Source organism: Panicum virgatum, chromosome 6N (assembly GCF_016808335.1).
Source record: "Panicum virgatum strain AP13 chromosome 6N, P.virgatum_v5, whole genome shotgun sequence".
Taxonomy (NCBI): Eukaryota; Viridiplantae; Streptophyta; class Magnoliopsida; order Poales; family Poaceae; genus Panicum; species Panicum virgatum.
Window position 1 is genome coordinate 23,489,702 of NC_053150.1, and position 9,725 is coordinate 23,499,426.

General features: G+C 51.1%; 1 protein-coding gene across 1 annotated transcript; it reads left to right on the forward strand.

Moving 5' to 3' along the window:
- Nucleotides 1-563: 563 nt before the first annotated feature.
- Nucleotides 564-6,828, forward strand: LOC120678019 (fibrous sheath CABYR-binding protein-like). The gene is made up of 7 exons (XM_039959183.1): nt 564-777; nt 4,740-4,841; nt 4,912-4,995; nt 5,415-5,752; nt 6,173-6,358; nt 6,490-6,658; nt 6,728-6,828. The coding sequence occupies exons 1-7, from the start codon at nt 564-566 to the stop codon at nt 6,826-6,828; spliced, it is 1,194 nt and encodes a 397-aa protein (XP_039815117.1).
- The last annotated feature ends 2,897 nt before the right edge of the window (nt 6,829-9,725 follow it).

The window sequence follows — 9,725 nt, forward strand, 5'->3', positions numbered from 1 at the left end:
TGCCCTTTAATTGTGAACTCGTCAGCTGATGCCTGCTGCTCGAGGTCAACGACTTCTAACTCCTTGTTATTGACTGAAATTCTCCCTTCAAGTGTCCCTTCAAGATTTTTCTCCTTTTTATATCGTCTATTAGTATTCAGTGCAACTGCCGATATCTGTACTTTGGGAAGGATGGTTTCAGACTCTTCAGACATTTTAGAGATTAACAATTCAGAGGGGGTCTCCTCATCCTCAATATTGGCTGAGATTTTATCTTCAATATTGTCATCTTCTAATTTTCTGGACACTAAGCCAAACCTCAGATTCAAACTCCCTGCTCTGGCTGTTTGCAATATACTGCTGATGGATTATTGGCTCTGACCTTTGCATAATCGGCTGACAACTATCTGGTTGAAGTTGTTGCACGATTGGATATTGTACAATCGGCGACTCTGTAATCAGCTGCTGCACACTTAATTGTTGAAGCTGACAAGTTGTGTGACAAACCGGCGTTTGTGGCAGATAATAATTTGATTGTTGTGGAATAGCCATCGACGGTTGATAACTCATCGGCTGACAAACCGATGCCTGTGGTTGATAACCGCCTGACTGTTGTGGTTGATAACTCATCAGTGAAGGGGTCAACATCTGTAGCTGATAGCTTGCTGGTTGCTGTAACTGATAAACCATCGGCTGTGGTTGTTGAGCTGTTAACCACGGTTGCTGATAGGCCACCGGCTGTGGAGCCGATGCATAATATTGATAACCGCTTGTCTGAGCCGATGTTTGATACATGCTGTTAGTCAAGTCGATCATTGCTTGTTTCATAGCTTGCTCGAATATCTCCGTCGGAAAATTCATGATGATATCGTCGGGTCCCACCAGACGTGCCAAAAGATGTGTTGACGCAAAAATCAACACACTGGAATCCGAGGGCAAGTGTTCGCCAAGAACGGAAAGTAGACCAAGCGTGCAAGTCAATCTAACCTGTTGATTGACAAGGAGACAGGGTAAACATTAAATTTGAGGGAATATCGGCTGGAATTCCGAATATCCCTCATAGGCCGGATCGGCAGGCGCCGCCAATACAGAAAACGACAAAATCAGCTTGGTCAGCCGATTTTGAAATAGACGATCGGCTAGGTCAGCCGATGTGCGCGAGGAGCAATGTAAAGGCTACAAATGTGTAACCTAAACAACGCTATCAGACAAACACTTGAAATAGATCTAATCGGCTATATGATGTTTTGAATAAAATAATGCGATAAACAACCGATCAAACGTATTACAAGCTGGATAGATATCGATGAAAGCTAAAATAACAGGTAAAACCTATAGAACTAGCAGATATCGATAAATTGTGAATTAATCTAGATGAGACGACAGCGATACGCCCGGAAGTCAAAGCCTAAATTTAATTCGATAACTTTTGAATAGATCTGAACGAAGCCACAGCGATGCGCCCGGAAGCTAATGCTCAGATTTACTCGGTAAACGGAAAACTTACCAGCAGATCAAGTCGCTCGAATGTGAGGCGTCCTTGATCAACTCGAAAGAACTCGTCAAAAAAGAGAAAAGAAAAGGCGAAGTCGCCGAAAAAGTACAAAGGGAATTGTAAAGTATTGTTGTATTGATCGTGTGATAGACTTTTACAATGGATGAGGGCACATATTTATAGCCTAATGCCTACGACGTACACAACTTGCTAGGAAAGAAATATCTAAACTAAAGTAAATATTAAAATACATGGACTCTAATTTTCCTTCCGTAGAATCCTTGCTAATTAAATTACTTGCCAATCCGTCCACGAGAAAAGATAATTCCATGTATATGACCAACCAGACTCTTCACGTGTGGCATGGATCAGCACTCAAGCCGTAGCCTTCTCTTTCTTTATTTAATCCGCTTTTGTTTGCACATGGATGCCTTGCCTTTGATCTTGCCTCTTTCCTCTCTCACGTACGAAGCTTCCTCTACTTTGATATGCATGCTAATCACCGTGATTATCCGGCCAGATTAAGCCGAATAATTCCCATGCCGCTATCTGCATGCAAGTTCTTGTTAGCCCTTTGCTTCAATTGCCTTTATGCGTGAAATCCCAGCTAGCAGGCTCCCCGCTTCATCGGCAACTGTTGTTGACTGTCGACTTCCCTATTGACACAAAGAGCCAATTGGTTCATAATTCAGAATATATCAAATTTACTAAAATTTGGTGTCAACAGTTCCTAGAAGAGGAGCTTCTAGGAACAATTTTTCAACGGGATACCTAATTAAAATGTCAAAGTCATAGACATCGAAGATATGAAAATCAAGGGCAACCTCAAAGTCATCATAACGTACGAGTACGTCATGGACTATCCCAACTCCCTCTAGGATGGATCCTGGTGCATTCCTGAGGGTTTTCTCGGTTGGAACCAAAGAGTTCTCTAAATAAGAAACGCATAGGAGGGCGACATGATGTTTGCTCCAACCGTGGGATTGTATAAGACCTCCTCCAAGGTTCCTTGGATAAAGCAGCGAATGTTCATAGAGGGAGCGATAATCTGAAGTAGTTCAAAAGATAACTCTCCCTCTTCTACCCACTCACTACTCATGACAGCGGTTAGGTCCCTAACCGTCTCTTTAAGGAAAGCCTTATCGAGAGGTTCGGTAGGACCAACTGGAACAAGGGGTCTTTTCTGATAAAGGTAATTCGAGGTATTTCCGTAATCTTCGAATAAATCATCCTCGAATTCAAATGGAAGAGCCGAAGGTTGAATTTCTTCTTCCTCCGGCGTTCTTGGTTCGGAGGAAGGCTCGGTGGTTGAGTCTGGGTTGGTCAACGGTAAAGATTCTGACTCAATCAGCGGGACTTCCTCGCAGCTTGAAGGTTCTACTAACGGGAAGGTTTCGGTGAAGGAGGTGTTTTCCATAATACGATCTAGGAGGGCCTCTCCTTCGGAAGTGGTTTTGCACATGAACGACCCACCGGCAGTGCTATCAAGCTATTGGGCAGATTCCTTGCTAAGCCCTTCCCAGAAGTGTTGAAGCAACACGTGGTCGGGGATAGACAAGTTTGGGCCAGCATGAGTTGGGAAGTAATAAGAGAAATTGGGAAGAATGCAAGATAGAACCTGTCCCTTAGCTCTTCCCACTCTCCATCTACCTTCCCTACATTATGGGCGTACCATTGTTTCGCTCTCTCAGCAAGGGAGAAAGGAAACAACTTCCACCGAAGTGTTTCTTGTGCCATGCCTGTGATTGACAGACATGAGCACAGCTGCTCGAACTCTCGTAGGTGGTCGTAGGGATTTTCATCGTCAAAACCTGAGAAGGATTGTTCCCGAACCATGGCTATGAAGCTAGGGCGGAGTTCAAAGCTGGAAGCTGTGATTGGCTTCGAAGATTGTGGTGGCTCTAAGAACTCGCCTTTGGGAGCAGAGAATTCGTGGATAGAAAGGGAATCCATGGAAAAAAGGATAAAATAAAGAGAAAGGTAAAAGAAAGGATACACAGGCAAACTAGGTTCGAAGATAACTACAGCAACTGTTCCCCGGCAACGGCGCCAGAAATGCTTGTTGGTATTTCTTAACTCTCACAGAGAAGTCCGCAAGCACATGGAAATTCCGTTGTAGCACTTCACCCGGAAGTATTCAGGGTATCGTAATTTCCGCGAGGAACGGAGGTGTAAGGGTCTTCTAACTAGTTTACCCAGAGGAAGAGAGAAGGTGGCCTTTGGGTAGTGTGGTTGTCTAAGAGAAGAGATACTTGACAGAGATAAACCAGCTCTCACTTGCTTACTTCGGGCACCGGCTTACCCTTGGTCTGCCAAGAGTGTCCGGCTATTAGCTCTACACCCAACCCTCACGTGGGGGACTACAAAGGATGGACAGGGCTGTCACCACCTACCGCCTACCCCGACAGACTGTGGAGAAGGTATGCAAACAACGGTAACCTCTAGCCCAGACACCACGTCCACGCTATCGATTACTACTCTAGCCCCGACTCCATCAACGACTCGAGCCTTTAGACTAGAGCAACCGTCACAAGGATGGACGATTATCCCGCAAGCAAAAGATAGCAAAAGCTTAACTCAGACAAGAACTCAACAAGTAGATGAACTCGGATACTTACTCGAAAGAGGCTCGTATCCACCGAGGTACAAGCAGAGGGAAGCCGACAACTCCGGCACTCCTCCCTAACTTCTCCTCGCACACTCCCTAGCCTACTCTCTACAAGATAGCTCTAAAGTGGACTCTCCCCTTCTCCTTCTTCTCTCCAGTGTGTGTTGTCTTGTGAGGGGTGAGGGAGTCCCCTTTTATAGCCCAAGGAGGTCGGTTCCCGCCAGAATTAAATATGGAAATATTGATAACCGCCATCAGGAGAATAAGATCAGCCTTCCCGCCAAAACTCAACGTGAGTGGCTTCCAGGTGGGGTTGGCCGACTCCCCCTGTGCCGCCTCTGGCCACCGCCTTCATCTGGGTTACTGCCTGGTGGGTCATGATGTCAGATGGTCGGTGCCGGGGCTTGGTTGGTCAGTTTGGTCTAGTTTTGTGGGCCTCCTTTTGCATGTGTGACGTAGCGTCGGATATTCTGTGCAATTGTGTTGCGTCTTTTGTCTGTTTTTGCTCTATTCCGGGTATGGGTTCCTGTAATCGAAGAATCACCAAAACTCGTGGAAATGATTAGAAATAAGCCCTGTAACTACTTTTGGTATTTGAAAGTTATGAAAAGATGCAGGGGTTGACGACTTTATTTCTGACTTAAGGACCGTCAATAGTGGCGGAGGTCGAGGCTAGGGTGGCCGAGCCGAAGTCGCAGGACCGCCAGTTGGAGGCCAGAAGAGTGAAGGCCGAGGAGGCTCTGCGCAAGGAGAAGCGCGGTAAGGAGTCGGGTCGATGTTCACCAAGTCCTTTTTGCACTATTTTGTCTTTGACTTGTTTTTTATTTAGAGATGGAGGCCTGCACCAAGGCCAATGAGGAGCTGCAGAAGCTCTGGGAGGTGGCTGAGGCGCGGGAGGCCGCCACCGAGGTAGGCCTGCTAATGGGGTTGAACCCACCCCAAATCCGCCCCTACCCATATTTCAAGAGCACTAACTACCACCCGCCCCGACCCACCCCATCGGCCCAATGCCCCAACCCGCCCCAACCCGAAGTCACGATGGAAGATGATATGCGACTTACGTGCCGATCTACTACCATAGCGCCCCAACCCATCCCAACCCGTCTATGTCGTCAACCCAACCCGCCCCAACCCATTTCATAGTGTCACCCGTTTCCACCCATCCAATAGTACCCGTATTAAAACCCACCCAAAAAATCCATCAAGCCCCGCCCCATTAGCAGGAGTACACCGAGGAGAAACTGCGACTGGAGCAGCAAGCTCGGCGAGGTACGATTCGGAAATCATACAGCTGTTTGTTTTCTGTTGTTTCTCCGGCTTGGGCTGACCCAGCTGAGTGCTTTTCTGCAGAAGCAGAGGATGAGGCAGCACAGGGCCGGGTGACACTGGATCACCTGAGCAGGCCGCTGGAGGCACTACTTGGGACGTTCGAGCCTGAGGGTGTGGCGGCGGCCGAGGGCCTGTCTGAGAGGCTGGAGGCATCCCGTGGCCGACTGGAGGCCTTCGTTAAGGGAGCTGCCAAGGATGCCGTGCAGCACACACTGGGGCTGGTGAAGACCCATCTCCCGGAGGCGGATCTGGATCCAGTGGGAGACGGCGTCCTTGAAGACTGCTCCGACGCAGATTGGGAGGCCAACCACGCCGCTGTCCTGGAGATCGCCGAGCGCATCGTGGCCGAGCTGTAGGCTACTGGTCTCCAGGAATTTCTTTTGTTTATTTTGCTGCAAAGAGAGTTGGTCACAGTGGACCGATCTGAAAACAATATTTATGTAAATAATGTTTTAATTTTATTTGCTGTTAAGTTTTGCCCACAGTTCGAGTTCTTTTTTGAATTTTCCGAGTAGGTGGAAAACAAACTCTGAGCCCTTCTGATAGCACTTGAGAGCAGATCATCAATATCTGCGATGAATTAGGGTGACACAGAGTGGTTCCTGGACGTACTCGGCTATGTTGAGTAAAAGTGAACCGGGTTGTTCCTGTCCGACTGATCGGACTCCGAGTGGGTGCTGGTTGGGTGGTCGAGATGCAGCCCCCGAGCATGTTGAAAATGACTTGGTAAAGAATGAGAGTAAGAACTGTTGAGGTCACAGGGTCTCCTCCCCTCCCGTGACATAGAGATACAGGATCCACCCCGCGACGAAGGGGCGGCAACTATTGAGGTCGGGGCCTTGGAGGTCCCGGCCATCGAGGCCGAGAAGACCCGGGGCGAGGCCACTGAGGGGGACAAGCCCCCACCAGTGAAGGAGGAGGCCGAGGATGAGGAGGCAGACGGCATGGTTTCCGGCAAACTCGTGGCGTCCGCCAGACTCGCCTAGGGATTGGTCGAGGTGAGTCTCCTGCATTTCTCCATTTGTGTAGCCGACTTGTTCTTGCGGGCACTGCCTTGTAACGCATAGTTGCTCTGCAGGTTCTGGTGGAGCTGTCTGAGCAGGCCGCCCAGGAGCTGGCCGAGGGGAGCACCACCATTAGTTCGGTGGTGGGGCTCGAGGCCAGGGTGGACGAGCTGGAGGCGCTGTGCCGCAAGCTAGAGGCCGACAAGGTCAAGGCTGAGGATGCCCTGCGCAAGGAGAAGTGCGGTATGTAGCCGGAGCCATGTCTGCCGAGTTCCTTGCGCATTGTTTTATCTTTGACTTGCTTTTGTTTAGAGTTGGAGGCCTGCACCAAGGCCAACGAGGAGCTGCAGAAGCTCCGAGAGGTGGCCGAGGCGCGGGAGGCCGCCACCGAGGAGAAGCTTCGCCTAGATTGAGAGGCTCGGCGAGGTACGACCCGGAGATCATACGCTATGTTCTTTCTGTGATGCTCTTTGGCTTGGGCTGACCCAGTCGTGTGCTTTTTGCAGAAGTGGAGGAGCAGGTGGCATAGGGCCGGGCGACGCTGGATCGCCTGAGCAGGCCGCTGGAGGCACTGCTCTGGGCTTTCGAGCCCGAGGGCATGGCGGCTGCCGAGAGCCTGGCTGAGAGGCTAGAGGCGTCCCGCGACCAACTAGAGGCCTGCATTCGGGGACCCGCCAAGGATGCAGTGCAGCATACCCTGGGTCTAGTGAAGACCCACCTCCCGGAAGCGGATCTGGACCCGGTGGGAGACGATGTCCCTGAAGACTGCTCTGACACAGAGTGGGAAGCCAACCACGCCACCGTCCTGGAGATCACCGAGCGCGTCGTGGCCGAGCTGTAGGCTGCCGGTCTCCAGGAGTTTATTTTGTTTGTTTTCCTACAAGGAAAGTTGGTCAGAGTGGGCCAGTTAAGAACAATATTTATGTAAATAATGCTTTTATTTTATTTGATGTTGATGTTGTGCCCACGGTCTGAGTTATTTTCTGAATTTGCCGAGTAGGTGGAAAGCGACCTCCGAGCCCTTTGAGTAGCACTTGAGAGCGGGTCATCAATGTGCGCATTTGGTTAGGGAGACACAGGGTGGTTCCTGGACGTACTCGGCTGAGTTCAGAAAATACGAGCCGGGTTGTTCTTGTCCGACTAGTCGGAGTCCGAGTTGGGGCTGGCTGGATGGCCGAGACACAGCCCCCGAGCTTGTTGAGAACGACTTAGTAAAGAATGAAGAGTAAGTAGAATGCAATATGTAAAATATAACATACTTTTTTGAATGAGTAGATGGGTACATAGCTTTGCATTTCCTATGCTTCTACGGGTAGAAGCGGCACAGGTGTTCGATATTCCATGGGTTGCCCACGTCTGTACCGTCTGGCCTCTGTAGGTGGTAGGTTCCTGGAACCACTATCCCACTAACTACAAAGGGTCCCTCCCATGGGGAAGACAGCTTGTGAATGCCAGTGGTCGACTGGATTTGTCGTAGAACTAGGTCGCCGACATTGAAGTCGCGCTCATGGACATTGCGATCATGATAGCGCCGGAGATGCTGCTCATATTTCGCGTGCTGGATGGAGGCCGTTAGGCGGTGCTCCTCTGCCGAGTCGATGTCGGTGCATCGAGTTGCTTCGGCTTCATTCTCGTCGTAGTTCTGGATGCATGGAACACCAAAAGCAATGTCCGATGGCAAGACTGCTTCAGAACCATACACCATGAAGAATGGTGAATAGCCGGTAGCCCGGCTTCTTTGTGTGCGGAGTCCCCAAACTACTCTAGGTAGTTCTTGGAGCCACTTTGTGAGCGCCAGTGGTCACCTTTGCGATCTCCTTTAGGGTCGTCATCCTTGAAGACGCCGTTGGTGAGTGCTCGGCACTCCCGGGCGGTGTGGTTTGCGTCCTTGTGCCAAGGACACTTGCCATCCAAGAGGCGATCTAGGTCTGCTTGGTTGAGGGTGGAGCAGAACTCGGATCTCTCGGCGATGGCGACGGTGTTCTCGGGGCCACGCTTGCGGTCTCGGTTCTTGGACGACTCGGTGCGGTCATTCTTCTTCCTGTGTCGAGGTGGGCAGTCATCGCGGCGGCATTCCGAGCAGTTGTCCCGCTAAGGGGGATGCTCGGAGTTGTTGTTCTTATGCCGGCGGCGGGCCCACTTGGCTTCTTCCATGTCGGCGTGCTTGTTGATGACCGTCATCATGTCGCCCACGGTCTTGGGGTAGGTCTCGAACATCTTCCTCCACAGTTTGATGTTGTGGAGGCCATCATTGAAGTAGTGGATGACGTCCCTGTCATCAGCTTCCGTAATGGTATTACGATTAGCAAAATACCTCTCGATGTAGTCGTGGAGGGACTCGTCCGGCTGTTGCATGACACTGGCCAGATCCCATCTGGTTTTGGGACCCGGGCAGGATGCCTGGTAGTACTGGACGAAAGCATTGCAGAGATCCTACTAGCTGTTGATGGAGCCGGCAGGGAGCGCTTCGAGCCAGTTGAGGGCTTGGGGACCCATCATGATCTGGAAGTAGGCGGCCATGATGTCATTGTGACCGCGCGCAGCTCGGACGGCGATGGAGTAGGTGTGCAGCCATATCTTGGGGTTTGACTCGCCATCGTACTTCTTGATCCCAGTAGGTTTGAAAGTGGCAGGCCATTAGATGGCCCGGAGCCGACTGGAAAAGGCGGAGAAGCCGTCGAGGTCGTTGCCGGGCTCGTCGTCGCGTCGGGGTTGTTGTGGACATCTGTTGCCCCGGCGGCCGCGGCTCTGGTGGTCAGCGTCGGAGTCGCCATGTTCCTCATCGTACTGGCGACGTCACTCGCGCTCATCACCATCGCATTGGCGGTGACGGTTGTTGATGCGCTGATGCAGATCTTGCTGGTTCAGTTGGTCGCGGAGGTCATTCTGGTTGACCTCGTCTTCATCATCGCCTTGGGGTCGCATCGAGTGGTGGCTCAACTGGGTGCGGTAAGCCGAGTTGTCCTTACACAGTTACTGGGCCTGCGTGGCAGCCACATGCAGGTGGGCACGGGCCTTGATGATCTCGGGGGTCTCCTAGAGGCCCTCGAGCACCTGGAGCACCGCAGCAAGGTTAGCCGATGGCGTGGCGAAGATGTCTTGGCCGTTGTAGTTGAGGACGAAGTCGGCATTGAGGTTGCGGGGTCGGATCGGTGAGTACCGATTCCTGGGGTTGCGGCATTCAGCGTTCTCCATGTCGCGCTTGGATTGCCGGATCGCCACCTCGTTGCGCCTTCTGTCAGCGCGGAGCTCATTGCGTTGCAGTCGATTCTCCCTTTCTTCGTCGTCCTCGTTCGGGCGAGTGTCGGAG

Bases quoted from the DNA above. Each gene is read 5' to 3' on its own strand.
- LOC120678019 (XM_039959183.1), top strand. From the start codon at position 564: ATGCCTGTGGTTGATAACCGCCTGACTGTTGTGGTTGATAACTCATCA. The intron at 778-4,739 runs GTTAGTCAAGTC...GACCGTCAATAG, and splicing joins GCCGATGTTTGATACATGCT to TGGCGGAGGTCGAGGCTAGG. The intron at 6,359-6,489 runs GTTTCCGGCAAA...GTTGCTCTGCAG, and splicing joins ATGAGGAGGCAGACGGCATG to GTTCTGGTGGAGCTGTCTGA.